The 25035-nt window shown below is 39.6% G+C and overlaps 2 protein-coding genes across 4 annotated transcripts in view; both read left to right on the plus strand.

Moving 5' to 3' along the window:
- Positions 1–1368, plus strand: part of LOC105226148 (ceramide synthase) — a 39762-nt gene extending 38394 nt beyond the window's left edge. For both annotated transcript variants that reach the window (XM_011204933.4, XM_019990238.3), the window contains exon 6: positions 1–1368. In XM_011204933.4, coding sequence (XP_011203235.1) covers positions 1–198 — 198 coding nt within the window. In that variant the 3' untranslated portion in view covers positions 199–1368.
- Positions 1369–2248: 880 nt separating this feature from the next.
- Positions 2249–25035, plus strand: part of LOC105226145 (protein strawberry notch) — a 30668-nt gene continuing 7881 nt past the window's right edge. The window contains exons 1-2 of one of the 2 annotated variants that reach the window (XM_029550138.2): positions 2249–2427; positions 8072–8177. In XM_029550138.2, the coding sequence (XP_029405998.2) occupies positions 2425–2427; positions 8072–8177 (109 nt within the window). In that variant the 5' untranslated portion in view covers positions 2249–2424. The remainder of the gene's footprint in view (positions 2428–8071; positions 8178–25035) is intronic. The other variant, XM_011204931.4, reaches the window with a different exon arrangement.

Here is a 25035-nt window from a genome sequence, read left to right on the forward strand (position 1 = left end):
GTCTTTTCAACGCCCAAACCAAAGGATGCTGCACCGAAAAAACTCAGGCAATCGAAAAATAATAATCTCTCACCGGTAACGCCAAACGCTGAACACGACTTTAGTCAAATTTATGCAAATGAGGCCAACAACGCTGGCACCAAACCGTCAGCAATAGTCCACCGGCAACCATTAGAAACTAATAATGGCAAAATTTAGATAGACCTACAAACAAGTTGAGTTTTAGGAGCAGCCAAAAGCAGTTAATCGCTTAATTAGTGCGCAAACTAGTAGAAAAAATCCTAAGTGGCCCGGCGCCACACGCGAAATTTTCGTTAGCTGCTACGCTGCGCAATTCAATTAAGTTTGTAAAAATTGAGTTTGTGATTAATATACTTATACATACCTACATACATTGTACGGCACAATTTACTGAATAGCTAACAATTTGTGTAAAATTAATTAAGTGACGATTAACTCTCAATTAACTTGTATGCATTTCCAGAGTCTTCTGTTATAGATTTGATTTACGCGCTGCTGGACAAGCCACAAAATAACATTCTAAGCAAAGTTAACGTATTAATATTTATACAAAGCAACTGTTTAACTTAAAAAGCGAGTTGTGACACCAAAATATTGAAAATATTCTTTTTTGCAACGATTGTCTTCTGGTATGTTCTTCTACTTATTGCTGTATATGTATAGGTGTATTTGTGTAATAGAGCGTATACAAAAGCTAATTATTTTAGCATTACACATAATCATTTACAATAAAGAAATTACTTTTAAACATTTATTAATATTATACAAGAAATTTACCACATAGCAACTTACATATTTGTAAATGTATAAAAAACAGAACAAATAGCTATTATTAATAATAATTTAAGTCATGTAATTTTGTAAAATTATAGTGAATGCAGTACAACTAATTTTTCTAATAATTTTTCTTCTTGAGTTCCTTTAATTACTAACATACGCAAAGAAATAACAATTTGTGTACTTGAGTATTGATTAATTATAAAATTGAATTTGTATGCATAAATTGCCCACATACTAATAAACAAATGTACGTATAATAGATGTGTATTTAACAAAAAAAGATGCAATTTATAAGCATTTAACGAGCTTCAGCAAAATATGTAGAAAAATCAAATAAAACAAAACAAACAAAAATTGTACGTGATGAAACATGCAAGTTCTCGCATTTTGCTGTACTTTATAGTGATGCATTTTAATGAGATAAAATGTTTTTGTGTTGTGAAATAAACTACTATACTACGGTATATGTATATATGTAAATGTACACCAGCAAAATTCACAAAATTTCATGTGCTTACTGTTATCATGTGTGCAGAAAAATAAAGATTACTACAAATTGTGTGGCTATTTTAAGTGTTTTACTTAAACAATTTCAAAGGTGTAAAAGATCTGGTTCAGAAGGCATGACAAAACGTAGATATCAGCGTAACCACCGTCAGTTTTAATAAATATTGTTCACCATCTAGTTAAGGTTCTGTTGTTGTTGCTGATGTAAGGACAGCAAATATCCCTGAAGTAATTAGGAGGAATGCTACCGATCTACAATGCTTTTCGAATTTCGGTTTCGTCGATCCGACACTCGTAAGAACTGTCGAGGCCTTTCTTATTAACGTCAGGACATGTTATGTTAGAAAAAGACAACACAACTTTAAGAATACTTGAGTTATAGCAAAGTTTTATTCCGTAATGTCAGCTGATTTTCGGACACCCGTGCCAGTAGTAACCGGAACCGAGAGGAAGTAGCTGCACCAGGTTGTGCAATTAAATTAGTTTTTTTTTGATGAAAACACATTCTACAAGGATCAAGGTTGCTTGTTCACATACTCCCATTTAAAATTTCTGCAATTAACCGAACTTTATCGTCCGTAATGCTTTTAAATATATATATAAGCAAATGTGCGCTTTTCCTTTTCCTGGCGGAAAAATATGTGGACAGTAAATAAAAAGCATGTGTTCCACAAAGTGGATTGTATGGGTGGTGATAAACATGTGTGTGGATAAAATTATGAAAAAATGTGATTAACATAACACATTTCCGTAAAAAATTACATAATTTCCATATAAAAGTCTAAATGTGTATTTCTATAAGCAAGAAATATAATTAATCAATAAACTATCCGATGCAAAATGAAATTGATTTAAATTTTCAGTCATCAATGTGTGGAATATATTATTCTTCAAAGTGGCAACACGTGGCAAAAGTCAACTTTACTGCTCGGCAACTCTGTGTGGCTCAGTTGATTTCGGAATCTCGGCAGGTACGGAATAAAAAATTGTGCGAAGCGTGTGAATTGTGCGTTGCCTCGTTTACGAACATAATTTCCGGATCGTGTTGTGAAAAAAGTGTATTATAATAGTTTTGTGCATTTTAACGTGTCCGGCGAAATCGCATATTAACCAAAAATGGTGAGTAGAAGTGTTATTTGATTGCACGTTAGTTGTATTTGTGCTTAAAAAATGTTAATCGTCAAGCACACGCTGTTCTATTCTGCAGCGGGTGCTGCGCTGCCGAGGCAGCCCATAAACCAAACCAAGTCAACTTGTTATTACGCCTCAATAGAGTTACTGGTAGTGCCTTAACTATTGTGCCATGTCCGTGTTGTTAATTTCTTAGCGAAGGCTGGTTAAGATTTGTGCAAATCATGAAATCTTCTTTCTATTTGTTTGTCGCTTGAAAGCAGCGCCTGCTGATTATTTCGTAATTTTTTTCATGTCGTGATATGCTGAATGCTCGCTAGTGTTTAGTGCCTTCGCATGTTTTGCATAATTTTTCATTGTTTGTATTGTGTGCATAAGCGGAGCGTTGGAATAAATTTGTTCTTTAACCTGTTCATAATGTGTCGATTGCACGAAATTTTGTAAGTTGAAAATCAACTATTACAATGAGTATTTTGCATTGCTTTTGTAAAGACATTCGTTTTTGTTTTTTCCTCTTTGCGCGTTGCTATGTCGTCGTTTCATCCAGTCGCTTATCTTCGTTTGTTCCTTTCTTGTGTTTTGTTCTTTAGCAATGCGTTGCGCTATTCCTCGTCTTTTCTTGTGCTATTGCTGATTATACTATATACAGGTAACCAGTATTGTTATCCCTTTTTAACACATGCAAACAAGCGAGTTTTTGACCAGCTGTTTTGAACGTTGATTTGCGAATTCATGCAGGGTTGCGTAGGGAGAATTTGCAATTAATTTTTGGGGATTTTTAAATATTCAAAGTCAGGATTTTCTTAAATATCTCATAAAATTAACAGGATAATTTGTGAAATGTTAGCAATAACTCTTTTGGAAAAGCTTGTTAAGTAAATTTGATTTAACTTTTCTTTCTACTAAATACTGGATTTTAAGAACAAAGCGGCTTCTGTCCGTTTTGATTGTCATCAGACCAATAAATGATAACAAAGGGAGAAAAATTACCATTCCATCAACATTTGGGTATATGTAATCGGTCAATACGCTAATAAAAAATATATTTTTCAACAATAAAACGAAATTTCTTAGTTTCTGTTCGAAATTGGACCTATATGAATTCTATAATATTGAGAATTAAATTGGTTGGAATTAAAAGAAGAAATATTTCTAAAAACAGTAAGTTTTTCGAATTTAGAAAACCATAGCGCGCATTAATGATGTTTATGGATATATTCATAAATGCCGACAATGAATAGAGTTTATGGTGTTATTTGCATTAGAACGTAAATATTGTTTTTAAAATGTTTCTGTTTAGAGGATTTTTATTTATGGATTTCTGGCAACACTGAACGCGGGACATTCCCGTTTTATATTGACAAAATGATAAGATTTTAATTGCTCCGTTTATTTTTATTTTTATGTATTAACTTTTCAGTATGAAATTCCAAAAAATCGTGTGCCTCGTGTGTCTATTTATAGTCACCACGTTTAGCTCGATTCGGTAAGCTTAATTACAATGAAGCTTAAGTTTTGTGAGTCCCAAAGGTACTTATATATGTCTAGTGTGCTTGTAAATATGTATGTACATACATATGTATATAAGTTCTTGTATTTATGTTTGTGCGCTAGCTCTCTAACCACCCCGTTGTAGCTAGCTGCAGGAGCTTTCTGCTTGGCTCTGCATGTTGCTATTTCCTGAATATACAATGTCATATGTGCAAGCTTCTACAACAACAACCCATTTCGACAGCGCATGCGCGGGCGCACCACCCTTATCAGATCCTGTGAATACATACATATATAAATATGTGTGTGTGTATATCCATGCCCATCATTTTTTCCATGTATTTTCTTATGCTTCGCATTTTTTCACAGTGTACAATTTGAAGCTGTGAACATGTGTTGATTTTTTCCGTTTTTGTTTTGCTCGCACTTTTTTACCAAGAATGTGCTACATTTTTCGCCTCGTTTTGTGTCGTTTTTTCGTATTTTTTTCGTTGCGCCAATGGCGGCCATGTACATGCTCGTGCTTTATCGGCGTTTTCTGTTTTTATTTTTATTTTCGCCTTTGCAGCAAGTGAAAATAGGAAAATATGCATGCGTATCCTGGGCATTATCCTTTTTATGTTCATACAACACACATACACAGCTGCATGCATATGTATATAAGTGTTAGTGGTTAATGGCGCATTTGTATATAGGACACAGGACATTTGGTGGCGAAACTGCGCTGCTTTTGTTATTCTAACAGTTTTTTGTTTTGTTATTTTTTAGATTTTTCTGATTTATTTTTTCTCATTCATTTGCTGAGCGTTTACTCTCATTGTTTAGTTTGCTGCTTTCTTTTTGAAGGTCGTTCCTTTTAGGGTTTGTATTTGTAAGCTTATCGGTCAAGGAAGTGAAATCCTTCAGTAGTCCTTTTTTATATTTTTGTTTGTTTACGGCTTTTTTGCTATTTTGGATAGTTTATTCGAAAAATTTGAAAGTGGGTTTTTCGTATCATACAATACATATGTACATATGTATGTTCTCTATAATTATGAAAAAAATATGTAAATTTAAAAACAAAGAATTCTGCGAAAGGGATTATTTTTATAGGTTATGTTAGTTTTTTTTCGGAGTTATGTAAATTTTGTTTGAGGTTATGCAAGTAAACCAAACTTTATAAGTCACTCATTATTCCCGTCCTGCTATATGGTGCAGCGGCCTGGACGATGACAAGATCTGATAAGTCGACGTTACGAGTTTTCTAGAGAAAGGTTTTGCGAAAGATTTATGGTTCTTTGCGCGTTAGACACGGCGAATATCACTTTCGATGGAACGATAAGTTGTATGAGATATACGACGACATTGACATAGTTCAGCGAATTAAGAGACAGCGGCTGCGTTGGCTGGGTCATGTCTTACGTATGGACGAAAACACTCCAGCTCTGAACGTATTCGACGCAGTACACGCCGTTGGAACCAAAGGGAGAGAAAGAAGAACAAGATAAATATAATTTCACATGAATCGTAGGTAGGATTGGCATAAAAATTAGTATATTACTTGCTTGCTGAAGCCTGCGGTTTATCTCGCTGAATATGCATAGGTACTAACGAAAAAATCTCCTTGTAGTAAGGATCTGTCATAAAAGTTCATATATGAGCTTTTCTAGGTGTATACATATGTATATTTTAGAGCATTTGTTCAGAAATAATAGAGAAAACAAGCAACCTACGTAGATAGCCATAAAAAGGGGGTTTGGATCTTTTTTGGTCAGTTTGTATTTCAGTTTTAGGTATTTGATAAGAGGACGGTTCGAATGGAGTTGCAAACGCTTCACTATGATGCTAATATCTTTGCAAATTTTGTTGCAATTCAGGCCTGCAGCTAAAGTTGCCTACAATAGTTTTTCAGCCTACAAAATACTGTGCATTGAGGTGTGAAAGCACTGCACTGGACGTGGTAGTGGTAGCTACCGAGCTGATGGCAGGTGCAAGTTTGTGCGGTTGTGCATTTATGTAGAACTTTCCACGTCCACGCCCTGCTGTACAAGCTCCCTGTGGAGCTGTGTACACTTCGATCGAGTACTAGGCCTCGGCGTCCAGTGCGACCTCCTCAGTAAATGCGACAGAGCGCCAATAATTGTTTGTATTGCGGCTGTTGGCAGTTGTTAGCGCATCCGTTAGTGGTTGTGGCAGCCGGGGTGTATTTATTTGTACCCTTGCAGTTGGCGGTGGTGGTATTTTGAGCATAGTTTGCCGTTGTATGCTCGTACATGTACCCATATTGGGTATTGCTCGCTAATTGAGGCACTACTATGTGCCCCCACTTGTTGTTGTTGTAGCCGTGTCGCTGCTTGCAACTATTTTGTGCCATTCAAAAGCCTACTGTCCGCACACACACACGACACAAACCGACATAAATCCAACCATCGGTGAATATTTCATCTATACCAGTCGCCGCCCGCCCGCACGGCAAGCGACTCCACACGCATTATATACCAACTGGGTGTTTTATAGCCGGCACTGGCTTGCTTCCCGCTCACTTGCCGCCCACCGCCTTGCGCTCTGTTGTGCTATATGCTTCAATGTTTGCTTTGTTTTTGTGCACGGCTCTTTGCTGTTGTTGCTGGTGTTGTTGTAGTATTATATCCTATCGAAAGGGTTGTTACGCTCGTTTGACGACTCTTTCCTGGCTTGCTTTTGCGCGCCTGTGCCACTGCTGCTGTGTGCGTTGATATCCTCCGTTGTGCCTGTGCCACACAGCAATTACAACAACAAGAACGGCCAACAACAGCAGCGCAGTGAATTGTGTGCTTCAAAATGAAATTTTGTTAAGCTTGTCGAGAGTGTGTGACCCGGTCGTCCATAGACACAGCGCCAGTTGATGAGTACGTTAGTTGCTGTGAAGACGTCAGTACTTTGCGGCTCCCAACAAAACAGAACACCCAAAAGTACCAGTGTGGCAGCGTAGTGAAGAGTGCATCCTGCATTTGGTGTAAAGAAAAAGTGTGTTAAATTGCTGAAGGTGCCGTTATTTAGTGAGTTTTTAATATTTAGATTTTTGTTACTTAACGATAAGTGTGTCTGAAATCTCTAGCTTCACTTCGCAGCTCGCTTCCGCGCCCAATTACCTTTAATTCGGCGATTTTGTGTACGCCGCTGAATGGCTATCGATTTTTGAGGTGGCAACATTCGCTCGAGAATACACAACATCGCTTATACAGCTATTAAAACGAATTAACTTTGGGAATAATTTTGCTAGGGGTCTGGGGTTGTAGACTCAGCCTTCTTTCGACGTGTTTTGTGTGAAAACAACAAAGCCGTTCTCGTTTCAGGCGATAAGAAAATGCACTAAAAGCTAGTTCGGGCCACAAAATTAAAATTTAAGGAATTTATGTCGAAAAGTTCAAACAAAATGCGATAAGAAAGACTTCTTTATTGTATAAAAGCCGTTAGTAAACTTTTAATGGGTTGAGTGAGCTTGGTGGCAATGAGATAATGAGGTTTTCTTTTAAAAAATACCCAGAAGGAAGCGTGGGAGACACTATCATCAGATTGACGAACTGATTCGAATTAGCCGTGTCCGTCTGTCTGCCTGTATATACGCGAACAATTTGCGTTTTTTTAGATATTGAGCTGAAATATTTTCCTTCACGTCATTTTTTCACCAAGAAGCTGCTCATTTGTCGAACCCACTATAGGGTACCGTTCAAAATCTAGTCCTTGTATGGAAGACAAGATATCTTCACATAGTTTCGCGTGGATTATTGTTCAAGATAATACTTTACTCCAAACATACTGTTTAGATTGGATCACAAGGCATATATGTATCTGTTTCACCGATCAATATCTAGTCTCTGTATGAAAACTGTATGTGAAGGGTGTTATAGCTTCGGTGCAGTCGAAGTTAACTTTTTTCTTGCTGTTTCGTAGCAAAAGTTCTGTTTAGTACCACACATACATATTTTAAGAAATTCTTTAAGTATGTGTGTAAGCCTTTTTTCTATGGACCCTCGTCTCCTGAAGCCAATCTATCGTTCGATCTGTCTTCTGCAATTGGTTTGGCACTGTAAACGGTTCCTACATATTTTAAAAAGCTTACTTACATAACTGGTTTACAAGTCACTAACTTCCCTTTTTTATAATTTTCTCTTACTTTCAGGCTTCTTTGAAAAAGTCCCTTGATTTTAAAGACGATTTAGATGATGATGATGATTCCTGTTCTGACTTCGATGATGATGAAGATCCAGATAAAATAGAAGTGCCAGGTGAGTTGATTTGATGATTTGGGAAGAGAGTTTGTAATTCTCGACCGCTTTATGTATAATTGAATACGTATAATTGTGTTTGGAGATTAGGCAACGGGTATAAAATATTTAAGTTATTTTGTTGAAACAACTTTTTAGTAAAGTTCATAATTCATCAACGAATCTTATTTATTTTTCGTGGTTTAATGTCAGATTTTCTTCAATAATGTATTTTTAGAGACTGCTATCGCAATCTCTGCTTACTTTTTTGAAAATAAAAAAAAATCTGTCTTGTTTATACATCTGATCAAATTTGACCCGGATAAACAAAAAAACATTTTCACGTATTCAACTCCATTTATCGTCTTCAAAATAGGCGCCTGAGTTTATACACTAGTTATAAGACTGGCCTCTCGTGCCTTGAGCGAGTTTTATTTTCTCGGTTTCGGTTCTTTTTTTCAAGATTGTTGGAAAGTTTCGGCTTCATATTCATAAACCTACGTCTCATCACTAGTAATGATGCGTCTGATGAATGTAGAGCCCTCAGCTACTTTGTCAAGCATGTTGTTTGAGTGCTCTACTAAATCCAGCAGACTTTAAGGTCCCTAGCAAAAGTTGAACTGCTGTTGTTGTAACGGCAGAAAACATTCCCAAAGGAAGTGGAAAAATTGTGCCAAGTTGACGGTCCTTGATAAAAAAAAACCGGGTTCTTTCCGGTCACTTAGCCTCGACTGTCTTGGGAACGGAGACTTTTAATTGTCGATCTTAGTGGCCTTCTCCACTCAACTTCTCTATATTCAGCAAGAAGTGCATTTTCGGTTTGGTTATACACTTACAGTCAACCCCAATAGACATTAAAATCCCGTCATAACTAATGATATACCATCGAAAATACTGTTCCCAAGCGAGATCTGCCTTTAGAACAATTAATACTGCAATATTTCCCACCCGAACTGCTCTTTCCTTTTGCATAGTTCTGAAAGTTCGTAAAATCTTCCTTTGCCTTACTCTACCACACCATCATCCACCACTTTGTTGAGTCTTTACGTTTCATTACTACAAATTTGATGCCCTGACACAGCTACAATTCATTTCCAAATTAAATTCTTTAAATACACGAAAGTAAGACTCAGCCGCCTCGCATGCACACACTTACTCCCAAAGACCACGCTCACTTGCATATCAACCCAAATATTTATCTGTAAAACCCAAGCAGTTAGCTTATTTATGCCAACCAACAAGCAACCACCCATTCACACACATTGGACTGTGGACTTTGGATATGTGGCAGAACGAAGACTCCCACCACACAGAAACGCCACATCGCTTTATTTAAAATTTTCATGCAAACTACATTCACGAATTTAAACGCCAACACCACCAACAACCCTTCAGGTTAGTCCAAAGTTTCCCCAACCACTGACAAGAGGTTTTCGGGTTTTCGAAAAAGAGCTTTACAAACAGCACACAACAGTTTCATTCAAGTGAAGATGGGCACCAAAGCGCAATGAACGCATGGTACACGAGGCTGGATGGCTGAGTGCGTGAAGGCTGTTGGCCAGGGAGTTGCCGTTGCTGATGGAATGGCTGTTGGCATGAAGTGTGTGCTGTGTGTGTCGGGAGCGTCAGTCGAATATTTGCTGCAATCGTTAGTTTTGGGCCGGCAGCGCTCAACTTGCTGACAAAATACAAAAACTTACAAAGTCGAAAGTTTTGCTGCTTTGCCCTTTAAGCGTCACACACAACCCAACGTGGCTGGTTTTTGTCGTTACGCACTGTTGTGTAGAGCTTGTGCCTTCCACGTCTATACTGTTTCAAAAATCAACGCTGAAAATGTCCGTACGTGTACTTACAGGTCCATACCTCGCTCTCTTGTTCTTCCATTGTACGTGTCTCTGCCGCGTTCTCTGCATTCTTTTGCTCCGCTCGTCTGTTATATCTGTGTTTTCATGTTGTCAAAATTTTGTGCACAAAAAGTCGATGCCCCCATTCCCTAGCCGCATTCAATCCCGCAACCATGCACATTATTTGTATTTCTGGCTAACCTCAGCTCCTGTCCGTATGCCAGTTCGTTGTTGCAGCTCATATTTGCATTCATACTTCGTTAGAATTTTGTGATAGTTTGACATTGTGCATTCCTGACCCCACAACCGGCTTGTTTACACAGTGTACAATGGTTTTTCGCATTTCGTAGTGCGTTAGTTTGCAGAAATTTGTTTTGTTCCAGTGATCAACTTTGTCGAAGTATTTTTATTTACTAAGCCTATAACATTCTTCTCAGTTTTACGTAGCGCCCCTCGTCCAAAATTTTCCATAGTCCACGAAATGATAGTTGAGTTTACTGGTCTCTGACCTATCGTTCCATCTCAACAGCGTCGCTTTGTATAATACAATACAATACAAGAGAACTTTGAATGGTCGCTGTAGCCAGAACGTACATCATCCTAAATACCAGACATGCGAGCTCCAAGCTAGGGAATATTCACACAGTTATCAAGTTAGGGGTACATAAAGGATGTACCAGGCGATTTAGCAACCTGAACGGATCCGGATTTGCTCCGGCCGAGGATTGTGAACTCGGCACCAGTCGTCCGAATTACTTTAGAATTGTTTTCTGCCGCTACAACAGGAACTACAATATACACCACTTTTTGAATTAACAATCCAGCTGTCTGTAACTACCAGCTCTAGATTGGTGAGGGTATAAAATCTCCGCAGTGATTTCGGCAAAAATTGTGCGGGTTTATTGTGTGTTACGGACCATCTATTAGCCCGGAATGGTAAAACTGTTGCATAGTCCGTTCCGTCCATTCCGTCCATTCCGTTTGTATCTAACCGTCTCTCTTCGGACAAGAAGATCCCAGATTGAAACTTTTCAGACAAATCGCTCTACTTTTTATATATACTCTGCAAGTTTCTGTCTTTCTGTGTTCAGTCCTATACCATCGGTAAAATTTATAAATGGGAACCTACACAACATTTCTTACCTGTCGACTTCTCAAGTAGCTGGAGACGTTTTCCATCGCAGTTTTCAGCCTGTTGAAGCTTAGTTAAGAGGGCTGGAGACAATTCCTTCAATAATCAAGATTTATCTACGCTTACACATGGCTTATATAAGTTTACAGTTCCCTTTTCGGATAGGACTCCGCCCTGAATACCTCTTCAATCGTAGGAAATTACTTTCCTGCAGTTATGAAATTTAAAATTTGTGTGTTTCATTCATTATTCATAATCCCAGTAACCAGTTATAAGTTTTCATCAATTATTTCCTTCCTGCAGTAGGCTTCAGGTGTATACTGCTCCCATCCGCGCTGCAGTTAAATTGCAGTTACCTACAATTTCCCAATTCGTAATCCTTCTCTCACTCACTCCGTTGGTATCCCTCCCGACTTCCTTCAATAATTTGCGTAGTGCTTCATACCCGAAACACGCTGCAGTTCTGTAGGTGCCTTCCACGCGTGTGTGTGTTCATAATGCATGTGTATGCGTGCATGCATTGTTTTGCATTCACGCAGTTGTCCATCGAATTGTTATGCCAGGACGAGTGACTTTGTTGCTGCTGCTGTAAACGTTGTTATTGGCCAAGGCATTGCTCATTCCACCAATGGGCGAACGTGTTGCTCACAGTTGGCTCCTCACTCTGATAACTTTTGGACTGAAATACGCACTGTTCGTAGGCCGTGCGGCCGACCCATACATTTGCAATTTATGCCATGCGTGCGTGTGCGTGTTTGCGCACTTGTATTGGTTTGATTGCATTTACTATTGAAAATTAGTGGAATTTCGGTGCTGTATACTCGTACCCCACTGATGATTACATAACTCAAGCCTTGGACCGCTACACATAGACACTCGAAACACTGTGTGCTTGTTGGTAGGCTTGTCATTCGATATATTTGCACACCTGCTGCAAGTTTGCTTTAACCAACGCCTCGATGGACTCAGCTACTTACATAGATTATAATTATAGTGCAGAACTTGGCAACCCGCACACATCCTTGCTTCACTTACAGTTGTGACTTGTTCTCAAAAGTTTGGTATACCACAGTCTCTTGAAGTTCGCCCTTCCCCAGCATTTTTCCACTACCTGCCTGTCCTTCCATCCTCCGTGCTCGTAAGAGTTTCGGTTGAAGAGGTGTTGCCAGAATTACCTATATGAAAATCTTATTACTTAAGTTGGGGGCTTTGCCAGTTATGTGGAGCTAAGTGGCAGTTCCTGTGAAATAAAATCCACAGGCATTATCTTCCTTGAATTAGAAGGATTATAAGGAAGTATATCTGTACATCGTTGAAAACGGAGGCGCATAACCGCCGGACTGCAGATGGATGCACTTAGGTCATCATAAGCCCCATTGTGCTCTCGGCTGGTAACCAATTTAAGTGTTATTCTGAAATTCTTTGGATAATCGCATAGATAATGTCACAGCCTATCATCATCCTAAGCGCATGCTTTTCATTCTGCCGAATCCACTTTGCCCATTTTCTGAAGGTGGGATCTAAATGGTAGGTATACAATTTTAATAAGCTCCCGTTTGCATAGAAGTAGGTGCTGTTGGTTGCTTAAGTTAACCCAAAGATGTACCAGAGAAATTTTTAGCAGCTTCAGAAGTTGTGGTTGAGAATATACTTTAATACTTATAGTCCTTATATTTTTGGAGTTATCTATCATTACTACAGGTCGTAGTGAAGTCCATCTTCTTCACTTCCCACAAACCTCGATTAATTTCCATACTATATTCCTGCTCGACTTTAAATTTTGTCTTTGCGAATTTCCAGTAAATTTAACAGCTTACAATCCCCCCTCCGCTTAGCAATCCTTACATTCCTTCAACAAAAATATAACACAATAATTACCCTACCAACCGCACGAACACTTTTACTTTCTAAGCGAGTTTCCCACGCCCGTCCATCACGCGCCCGCTCCACCCCGGCAATTTGTCACGAAGTGTGTGGAAATACAACAACAACTACATTCTTAAGCAAAAACACTTTCGTCTTCATAGAAGAATATTTTCCTAAAGCAATTAACTACTCCTTCCTTCCAATGACCATTAGCTTAAGTGAAATACATGCACACACGAGGTCGTAGGCTGCCGAGTGTGTCTCAGCAAATTGGCCACAAAATGTACTTAAGCCACTCAACTGTAAGAAATGTAAATATAAAACACTTGTAGGCATTTAAAATGTAAATTCTAGGCCACAAAAAATATGTGGTTGTGTGTGTGTCTAAGTTGATGGCATGCCATGCCATGCCGTGCCTTGCTTGTGAGCATTACTTGAGCTCGTCAGCTGACCTAAGTGACCGTTGTCTGGCCGAAATGTGCAAATTTTAGCAATATCTTAAACTGTCAGCCGTTTTACACATGCATCCTGGCTTCATCCTGTCCGCCTTTATTGCCTTGTCTTGCGGCTGCATGCGTACGTGTATGCTTCCTGCGTGTCCTTGCCAGTTGCATTCCTGATTTCTCCTCTAATTTGGGTAAGGCATGGCCTACTGCTTGCTTAGACTTGGTAATCCATGCATTTAGTGCGTTTCCTTCGTCCTTTTCTTGGGCGCACTTTCACACTGGCTTACATGTGTACAGTGTGTATGTATGACTTTTTGGGCGCACAAGCGCTTGTTTGGAATGTTTTCCAATTTATCTCAATTTGCTACACTTGTTCACCAACATATTGACCACTGTTTTGTTTGCGTAATCACTGTTGTCCTGCGTGTAATATCCTGTTTACCAATTTGACTACTGTTTGGGTAAAACAATGAGTTCTCCACGGCTAGCTGAGAATGTAGTCCAGTGTGCCTGGCTTGCGTCTTCGTTGTCATGAGTGTCTTGAATGTCTTTAATGTCTATTTAATGTTCTGCTTGGACTTGAGGAAATTGTGAATTGCGATTTCAAGTGCGTAATCGCTTTAAGATTTTAAGATTTTAGTTTACATAAGAATTTAATAGGAAAATTCACTTGGGACTGACACAGCGTGTTCAAAAACAAGAATATGGTACTTTTGAGGCTTGTTTTGTATTGATTTAGGGACACGTGTTTTACTTGTTTAGAGGAAAGGACAAGAAAACCCTCTCTCGTGTTTTTTTAATCTGGGTTCTTGAGGGTTTCCTTAAGTTTCCGAACAGTTGGGCCGTTTGCGCGTGAGTTGTTTAAGTGGCGAAGGTGTTCAGCTGGCAATTAGGGTTAGCTTTTGTATGAGCAGTATGTGTATGTGAAGTGTTTATGGGGTGCAACACTCTCCAACGGTCCAGAGGGAACTCAACTGGTAGTAGCTTCGACTAGGCGGTCTGACCGGAGACTTAATTTTGGTACCACGGAGAGCAGGAGCCCTTGGAGTTCACTCCAACCTGCTCATGTGGATTGGCTCCTCGGAGAGTATCGTGGTGGTTGTGGTTAAAAACCAAATGCGGGAAGAACTGGCACTTTGTCAATTGAATGTGGAGTTGCATTGCAACCGGGTGCCGGACCCAAAGCACGGCAGTTGTTTTAGATGGGCCTTGAACCCTACGAAGGTGGTCACTGTGTCCATTCCACACTGCCAATTGGTAAGGCTGTCATCAGCAGGTACCAACGTTAAACATACCGGACGTTGTCCATAAATAGATATAGGTTATTTTAAGGTGAACCCGTTGACCAAAAAGGTGCTGTTTTAAGGTTGGAAAACAGTATATCAGACGCAAGTTGTACAAATTCCTTTTGCTATAACTTTTTGTCAAGACCAATACATGGACCCACGATCCAGCCAACGGCCGTCAGAACCCCATTTCTTATAAATTTCGGTTTCTCCTCGAGTTGAGGTGCGATCTAACGGACGAAAGCTATGAGCTTGTCCCATGCAAATGCTGGACTATGCTGTACTTCTCAATTCTTCGAAGGGAAAAGTGCAATTGAAACATTCAGTTCTTAAAATAATTATCTTAATTAGTAATTTCAAAGCTGTTCTGCCTTCCTTTGGGATTGCTTTGCAGAGTTATTAGTATTGTATTGCAGCACTGTGCTATGCCGACCGCTGACCACACAATATCTACATTCGACAACAGCAATGCAAATTAACACACCCATACCAGAACAGCTACAGTCAAACAGGTCTTATTCCAATAATATTTGGTTACTAAAAATCGTCAATAATTCATCGCTTGCATAGTTCCGGCATGACAACCGAAACTCAAATATGGAATTCGAAATGCCACATTCAATGGCGACCACTCACATTTGCTGATTGCCAGCGACGGAACGGGTGGGGAAGGCAGGCGTCGGAAGTACAGTTGGATGGGCGTTATCAAATAATTATAATTATGTTTATAATGTCTTCAGCAGCAAATGCATTTGCGTCAGCCGCAGATATTGCGATGCCAAGGATAACGGAAAATGAGCCAAGTCGAGCTGAGCTGAGCCGCGGTGGGTGTGAGGCCCAGTGAAGTGGCCGTAGGTGGGTGGGTGGTTGTTGAAATTTCGGACATTGTTTGCTGCGCTAACCTTGGCTCCGTGTGTGTGCGTTTCGTGCGTTTTGAGCGCTGGCCGCTGGTTAGTTTCAGCTTGTATAGGTGTACTTAACGGCAACTTACATGCACATAAGTGCTCAAGCGAACGCATATGCTTATGCTAATTGCATAACAAAGACCTAATGCAATTACTTCGAAGATGGCAGCGGTGCTTGGCGCGGTTGCTTGCAGTTGGCCGAGTGGTGGGGGTACGGGGGTGTTTTCTTAAGTTTTGCATTTGCAATAACTCGAGTGTGTACACAGTAAAGCTGCTGCAGCTTGTTTGCTTATGTGTGATTGCTTTAGTTGCAGCAAGCGGGTTCGGCGGGGTTTTACTAGCGTGGAGGCCAGGGCGTGGCTTGTTTGCCTCTTCACAGGTCCGTTTGCTGGTTTGTCAAAATGTTGTAATCCCAGGACTAAACGCGTCAAATTTGCGCAATAAGCTGCCAATTATACGAAGTTTGAGTGAAAGCTCAGACTACATGTCGCTATCGCAGTGCAAAAACTGGTTTGTCTTGGAGAAATGTGTTTCTTAGAACTGCTTCTGACATTTGGAGTGACAGCAAGTCCCACAGTGTGGGAGGAACAAAAAGTTGTTACAGAAGAATGTTCGGTAATGGTGTCTCAATTGAGTCTTTGTCGCATTTCATGGTCACTGAAAATCTTGCAGCTGAATGACACGTGCTTCCTCTCCTTTTCGCTTTTTCTAAGTCTAACAGTGCGTGCCTCAATCTTGATTTATATTCACTGATTCAGAGTTTTAATCGAGCTGAGATTGATATTAGCCCCAAAAACCCGAAAACTGATGCACGGATTAAGCCAAGTCACACACTATGTGCGTCTCTGGGTCTTTGACTTTGGTTCTTAGTCCTTTCCATTGCTTACCCTTGATCTTAGGTAAAACCATGGCTTCGTCAGAGAACTGAATATCTTGTCTGATAAGTTAGAAGTAAAAAGGTATAGAGAAGCTCTACGGACTGACGGAACAGAGTTTTGTTTGTCGAGCTTGTAAGACTTTTTTACAATTCTTGAAAAGGTTAGCTAGACTTGCTCGCAAAAATTATACCCATACTTTGAAGCCCATAAATGAAACAAAAGAGCGTTGGTGTTCCTTAGTCCATATCGAAGACTAAAAACTCTATTCGCGCCAGGAGGATTGAGGAATTCAAGTCCTTACTTCTGCAGCGGCTATTGATACCAGAAAGCACTGGTCTCACGGCTATTTTAATTACAGTCCACTTCAAACGTTAACTACCAGCGGTAATGAAAGGCCATTTTCGTTAAACTCTGTTTGAAGACAGGCAATGCCTCCACTTAACACGCTTCGGACGCTGTTGGCGTCAAATCTTTGCAACTTATGTGAACACAAATATTTACACAACGTGCTTTGACTAATCACCAGCAGTTGACGGCACCGCCCAGCAAAGAAAGTTCTTAGCAGCCGTCAGTGCCCCCTCCATGCCTTCGGCCGCCATTGTTTGTGTTTCACCGTGTGTTTTAACAAAACAAATGAAATCTACCACGCTGTTGCAATAACACTTGTGCTATTCATAAGCCCTCACGCGCCCAACCAACGAGTTTCTGAATTTCTTAGCGCCTCCCTCCCCCGCTAAAGCCCGCTAAACTCGTGTCGTTCGGTCTGTTTATCCTTGAATTGGATGTGTATGTGTTTATGTGTCTGCTTATCCTTGTTGCAAACGCAGCTTGCCTTCGCCCAACCCACACCTCGAACCCAGCATGTCTAAGTCGCAAACCCAAAATTCGTCTTCTAATTAATAATCAAGATAAACAGGTCGGTCGCTGCCATGTTTAAATTATTATCGAAATATTGCTTATACATAAGCGTACATAGTTATATATACATACTTAAATATGTGCAAGCTAACGGTAAACAGTTGCTAATTATTTACATTTCCGAGACAGCCTTTCTGCGCTCAGCGTGACTTGCGCCCAACGGCATATGCATTTATATTATAAATAATGCAAGTATATAACTGTTAATGCAGTCGGGCACATAACTGCACACACACACATACGTATATAACAAGCAGCGTTGCATTCTGCATATTTGTCTGCGCATCTTACGAAGAAACGCCAGTTTAATCCCTCAATTGGTTGGGTCAAAGTTGAGTTATGGCGTTGGACGGAGCGCGCGGCGTACATATATTTGAAACTGCATAATTGACATGAACGGCATGTGGCTGTGTGTGTGTGTGCATAATTATATAGCATAACTCCGACCTCGAGAAGCTTGTAATGCACTAATTGAAATGGTAGTTCGATTCAATCAAGGGTACACTAGTAGATTATGCGCTTGAGAAATGCTCTTAGCAGCTGTCAAGGCGTATATATATATTATACATACATACATATATAAAATTTTACATACATAAGTATATAGAGTTGGGAAAGAAACTATGTTGTATTAGCTTAAAAAACTTCTGGGCGGAGGACCTATTTTCCATTGGAAACCTGAAAGCGGTTTGATGCTGTGGTTCTTTCAGCAGCGTAAAGCATACTAATAGCTTTTGGGTCGCTAGTTCTTTACCAGATAGAAGTCCAAGACCTCCCGATAACGTAGATCGAACTGTTTTGAACGCAAAAAATGTTTAATCTGAAGATTTTCAACCTTACAAGGCAATGTCATGTTAGAACACCCACAAATAGGGAGAGGCTAGCCTTACTGAAGGCAAAGAGTTCATTGAATCTCTTACGATAAGATCTATGGCCAAAAGTGCAAATGTGCAGGAAGCATTTGGTTATCCAACGGCCAAGTTCCCACGAAGACCAGCTAGACAGTAGTATAACACACGAGAAGAGCCGGCACCGATCCGTTCCAATTCTATTGTTAGAGGAACTAGGGTACCCTTTCTTGCTAGCTCTTCAGCTTTTACAGTTGCATGCAGTTTCGCTGAGGCCTGCCATCCATACTAGTCTTATCACAAAGTGGTTCGCTGCTATTGATAATGAGGTTGGGTATTCTTTAACCAGCCTTGAACACAGATTTGTGAATCACCTAACGCCTATACGTTTTCATTGACTCGTGTTGGTCTTCGGCTTCCAGTTATTTTTTCTTTGTCATATCTTTGTTATCGCTTGCTTCTTGAGTGGTAATCTTTATTCATTTATGTGCTTGAGCACTCATTTAGCAGTAAGTCTTCCAATTAATCTTCTAACACATGCATTTACAGTTATTATTGCTTTTTATACAAGACATAATGATAGCGCAAAGGTCGTAGTGTCGTAACCCAATGAGTTAATGAGTTTCTCGCATTTAAGTGTGCACATACGCTAGTTGTTTTTTTACTCTTTTGTTTCTCTTGTCTAGTGTGTGCTTATACTTTTGACGTCATTTTTCATGAATTTCACTTATTCTTGAGATAATTATGAATTTTCTTTTTTTTTCAAAAGTTTAGCGGGCACGGCGGAAGATTAGTGTTTGGGAAGACTTTGCTTCATATTTATAGCTACAGATACAGAACTATGTACAATACTTGTATTTATAGGGTGATCCATTTCGAGGTTCCTTATTTTTTTTTTAAGAAAAAACACAGAAACTTCAGATTTAATGGAGAATATTTATTATCATTTGAAAGATCATTTTTTGGCGTTTATTTTTTGAAGATTATCTCTTTTAAATGTTGGCCGCGGCTACGTTTCAGATGGTCCATCCGTTGAGTCCACCTATCTGCTCACCCAAGCGTTCTCTCGATAAATACATTATTTGGTGCGATGATGTGAGGGAAGAGGTGTCGTCTCTCATGTCTCAAATGTCGTCGGGATCATGAGCTTCCATTTCAGGCATCAAATAGTCGGTTATCATGGCGCGAGAACGGTCGTCATTGCTGATAACGTTCTCACCGGCATCATTTTTGGAGAAATATGAACAGATGACCACCAAACCGTTCTATTTTCTGGATGAAATGGCAGCTCTTGAATCTCTTCAGGTTGCTCCTCGTCCCAAATTTGGCAGTTTTGCTTTTTTACATAACCATTTTGACAAAAATGGGCCTCATCGTTGAACAAAATTTGGCTCGAAGACGTCGAATCTTTTTTGGACTTTTCAAGAGCTTGTAGAGCGAAGTGATGTCGCTTGTCGAGCGGCTTTAGTTCATTTGCAAGCTGTATTTTGTACGCTTTCAATTTTAGATCTTGACGTAAAATGCGCCAAGTCATTCCATACGTCAGACCGAGTTGCTGCGATGATTTAAAAAAATGTAATTCCCTTGTAATTTTGTTTGTTTTGTTTTTCAATTATTTTTTTTTTTAATTTATACCCAAAAAATTGTGCAAATTATTGCTCGATTTAAAGCATAAAATTGATTTTTTCTCTTCTTCGCTTTTTTCTTAGCGATCGCTTATTACCCAACCGTAATTTTTGTTCATTTTGTCCGAAGACGCTGCGATTTTTTGTTAAGCCTTCTGTTAGCAGCAAATTAAAGTATCTTTTTTGGTGGCAAATCGCCAGTGTTTATTTTTGCCGACCACGTGCATGAACTCACTAACGTTGTCGCAAGGTTTTCCCCTCTACGCTGTGCCGCTTATGCTCAAGCGTTTGGTTTATCAGCCGCAGCGCCAGCATTTGCCGCCTTCTCGCTCGTCTGATTTGATTTTTGCTTCCGCTGACCACTCACTTTGGCATTACGCACACTAGCACGAGCTCCACAACATGTGAACGATTTCAAAATTGTTATAAAATGTTTTATCGGTTTTTTGCTCTTTACCTCTTGGCGGCCAAGCGCCGTGTTTGAGAATGACAATTTGTATTTTTATTGTTTTTTCTTCTGATTTTTGGTTGTCAGGTAATTTTACACGACCGAGTGACATAAAAGGCGTTGTGCGGCGCGGTGCGGCGTCTGGCGCGCTGAAAATCAAAATCAAAATAAAATTGATAATAAGTGAGAAAACCTGTTGGGCGACCACGTGCTTGTCTAGGCGTTTAAATTTACTCATCTTTCATTAACAAAAATCTGCGTATGTATGTGTGTAGCTATGTATGTACATATACTTAAAAAGAGGGGATTACTAAAAATCAAAAACAGCGAGGAATGCCAATGACGTCATTTTTATGTAAACTCGAAAGTGTCGAAATACGCCGCTCTCGCGCTTCAGCACAACGACAGCACGCGGTCAGCTGCCGCGCTGTAAATGTGCTTGAAAGTGACGGGAACCAAGCGGACATAATTGTTGAAACACGTTTTTATGCGTTCGGACAGTTTTCATTTCAATTTATATTTTTGTTTTACTTATTCTATTTTTAAAACTTTTTTTTAAATATAAATCCCTTCGGCCTTACAAGAAACGCAGTAAATCTCTGCTGAAATTTCAATTGCTTAAAGCAAACAAAAGGAATTCTTGTCGTGGGCAGGGTCAGGGCTGTTCAATGTGTACCTTCGTACTTATTTTACAGTAGCGTGCATAAAATGTGAAGAGCAGTTGAGTCATCCCAGCTTGTTGCTGTAGCAGTTCAAGTATATTCTACAGAGGATGTTTACTATAAATTTAGTTCAGATTTGCCATTTTTCCGAAAAATATCGTATTTGTAGAGCTTGTAAACGGTTGCGGTTGTTGTTGTAGAAAACATTTCCGGAGTAATTTCGAGGAATACTCCCGAGCTGACAGTATAAAAATCCGGATGCCTTCCGTTTACCTAGATCCGACTGACGTGGGAAGAGCCGCGGCTACGGTCTTTACAGTCGCCTAATGCTTTGGACTTCATTAACTTTGGTTCCATAATGTATTTTGTAAGAACTCTATCATACCTTACTCGAGTCTCATGTCGTTTAGGCAAAGTGAGTAGCTTTTGATTTAACCTTTTGTCGCTAATGGGCTTCAGGCCGTCGTGAGCGCCCACAGCTTTACCACTTCAGATCAGAAGATTAATTAAGGCAGGTTTTCTTTTGCCATTAGAAAACTTTTTTCTACAACGCAAGCTCCTGATGGAAGCTACTTCTTGTCAAACAACTTGATTTCAGGAAATTCGTACTCCGACTTTCTAAGAAGCTCTTATGTTCTTAATAACATATTTAATGTTTGTAAAATCCATCTGGTTGCAATTCAGTGCCAGTGGCCGTAAGAGACGCTAAGGTACACAAGAAAGGCTTTTGAAATGTGATTGGCAATTTCATATCAATAAGAATGTTTACAAGGCCGGGCTGGCTTCTGTAAACACAGGAATGAAAACTCGAAACTGCTAAATGGGGAAAGCAGTGCTGTGATGGATGAAGAAAAATCGGCACCAATAATCGAATGCGGTTTAAGAACAACAATTACCGGCTGAGCTGTTAGGTTCCGCAGTCTGTGCTAATTACCGCGGGATAAGCCTTCTTAACATTACATATGAGGTTCATTCGACAGTATCGTGTGAAAGCCTTAAGCCCCTTGTAAATAAACTGATTGGACCTTATTAGTGCGGCTTTAGACCTGTTAAATACACCATGGACTACATTGCCCCAATGCGTCAAATCCAGGAAACGATCCTTGGCAAACAGTTTGACACCTATCATCTTTTTGTCGATTTCAAAACCGCTTTCGACAGCACGTATAAGAGCTGCCTACTCGATGTTATGTCTCCATGTCAGCATAACCTTTTCCAGAAAAAGAAGCGAAAGAGGTTGGTCTTGTGGTGAACGAGGACAAGGCAAAATACTTGGAGGCCACACACAAAGACTCCTCGCGTCTTGAGAACTTTTTCACTGTTGAAAAAGTGAAGGACTTTGTATATCTTGGAACCAACATAAATTCCACCAATAATCTAAACCTGGAGGTTAAGCAGAGAATAATTCTTCTCTTAGGGATCGGCAGGCAATTGAGAAACAGATCTCTCTATCAGTACTATATAAGATCTCCTTATTCGCTCCTATTATACGACGCTGATATGTGGACGTTAAGGAGCTGACATAAGAATGCGCTTGGAGAAGTACATTCCTCTGAAGAGTAATTGTGAAATAATTGAGTTCGAAGCAGAAATTATGCGGAAGTAATCCTGTGACGACAAGAAGCATATTTTCACACATATTTACATATGTATGTATGTATGTACATCCATACAATCAAAATGTACTTTTCCTCATTACTTTCCGATTTTATTGCAAATCCATATCGAAACCACATTTTTCAATTATTTTCCCACAAACCGGTGAACAGTGTGTAGCCACTGAGCTTTTCACGCATACACATACACACACGCTTGTTTCAATAAAAATGGAACTCGGCCAACCCTCATTTGAAATCGAAATCGAATTGTATAACAAAGAATGTAACACATTTTTATGCCCCACACTTACACACACACGGCATATATAATTTAGTTTTTTGCTTTATTTTGCGCTTGAAACTTGTTGCTGAAATATGCAAAGTACACTCGTGCTAAAAAAACTATTTATATACATATATACATCTATAACTCACAAAAACACATGTAAAACACGAAAAGAACGCGCTCATTATCAGCGCAACTCTACACCTCTTTGCTATCAGTCGTTTTGTTTGTATTTCTATTTCGTTTCTGGCGCGCACGCGGCCGCCGCCAACTACACTGACCAACCAGCCAGCCATGCCGCCAACTAGCAGCGCAACAAAGGCGCTTTGTTGGGGAGACAACGCTGCGAAAAAACTGGGCAAAGTAAAAAAGCCAAAAGTCCAAAACAAAAAAGAGCAGCAGACAACATAAATGAGAGCGCCAATGTGATTTGAGCAGAAGCAACTAAAAATGCCGGCATTTTTTGTTTGTATTGGCTTTCGTTGGCAGCGTGGAGCGGTGAAAAAGAAAAAACAAATGTCGGACAGCGACGCGCCAAATGTAAATAACCATTGTGTCCCATGGGGGCAATCATATGATTTGTTGAGCGAAAACAAACACGAGAAAAGAGAGCGAAAAAATTCGTAATTTTTGTCAGTTTTTTTTTTTTAGATACTTTGATATCAAATCAGCTGATTGATCATTGAAGGCATATAATTAAATGTTGCAAAGTGTTATATTTTTATCTAGGTCAATGGATGAGGGGCAGAAGAGACGTGTTATTTTAACGGCAACATTTGGCTGAAACTTCAAGAAAAAAGACTTGCGTTATGTTTAACATTTAAGGTTAACTAACGAGAGGTCTAGAAATATGCATTTTCAACAGAACTTGAACGAAAAATTCTTTGAGTCGAGTTTAAGGGAGAGGTCGTAACATATGCCTATTTAAAGGGACTTGATTTTCATTTTAAGTGGCATATTAAAACTGATTGGATCTCTGGTTATGAAATATTTTAACTTAATAATTTGTCTGAGCAAGGAGAAATTAGCTTCAGTATTTTGTCTGAGAGTAGTTCTCACAGTTTTTGAATATATGCAGATTTAAATGTGTTTTGATATGATATGAGTCTGAAGGAAGAAAACTAAGCAACGAATTCCTTGAACGTTGAAGTCAGTTTTATCGATTTGAGTGGCTACTAGCTCTACTATTTGCAGTAAAGTTATGCACTGATACATTTGGCCTCTAGAAGGACGAATTTGAGCCTTTAGCCTCACTGTTTCTCTAAGTACCCAGAACAGATCAGGATTTGTATACGGCCTAGGACTGTCAAGTAGACAAACTTGGACCCACTGCTCCTTGGAATAGTCGGATATAAGTACTCAGCGCAGGCCCGGTTTTATATATGGCCAGCGACTGCCAAGTGGACAACGTTGTCCGCCCTGCTACTTAGGACAGTCGGATTTAAGTACTCGGATCTAAGTACTCCGGATTTGTATACGACCAGCGACTGCCAAGTGGACAACGTTAGATATCCTGTTCCTTTGGGCTTTCGGATCTAAATACTCAGTAGATGTCCTTTTCCCTGGGGCTGTCAGTACAGATCCGGAATTGTAAACGGCTAGCAATTGCCAAGTGGACAACGTTGGCCCTCCTGCTACTTGGGACAATCGGATCTAAGTACTAAGTACAATTCCAGAACTTTACCCGACCGAACCGAAATATTTGGTTCATCATCATCTATCCATTTTTAGCGTGCCTTTTGATACTGTTTGACAAATGGAGACCCTTCAAGTTTTGAGCCGCCTCCGAGGAGCTGATGAATTTTATTAGAAGGTTCTTCATGGTAAAGAGATATTCGTAGATCTGCGTTTGCCTGTGAAGGATGACAATTTTCCGAAACTTTTCTTTGTAATTGGGCGCATTGTGATATCGAACCCATGTATATCAGGTTGGCTTTCGTTATATCGTTATCAGTCGGCTGAGGCACCAATTAATTCCTCGAGTAAACATTTTGAACGAACTTTTGTAATTAATTTTATATGGTTTTAGCATTTTTAAGGGAGGAAAGCTGGGTTCTATAAACTCTAAACCCCCTCGGAATTGCTATATGGATTTTAGGAGCATTTTTTGTATCCGTAACTTAACTGGAATACTGTT

Source organism: Bactrocera dorsalis, chromosome 4 (genome assembly GCF_023373825.1).
Source record: "Bactrocera dorsalis isolate Fly_Bdor chromosome 4, ASM2337382v1, whole genome shotgun sequence".
NCBI classification, from domain to species: domain Eukaryota; kingdom Metazoa; phylum Arthropoda; class Insecta; order Diptera; family Tephritidae; genus Bactrocera; species Bactrocera dorsalis.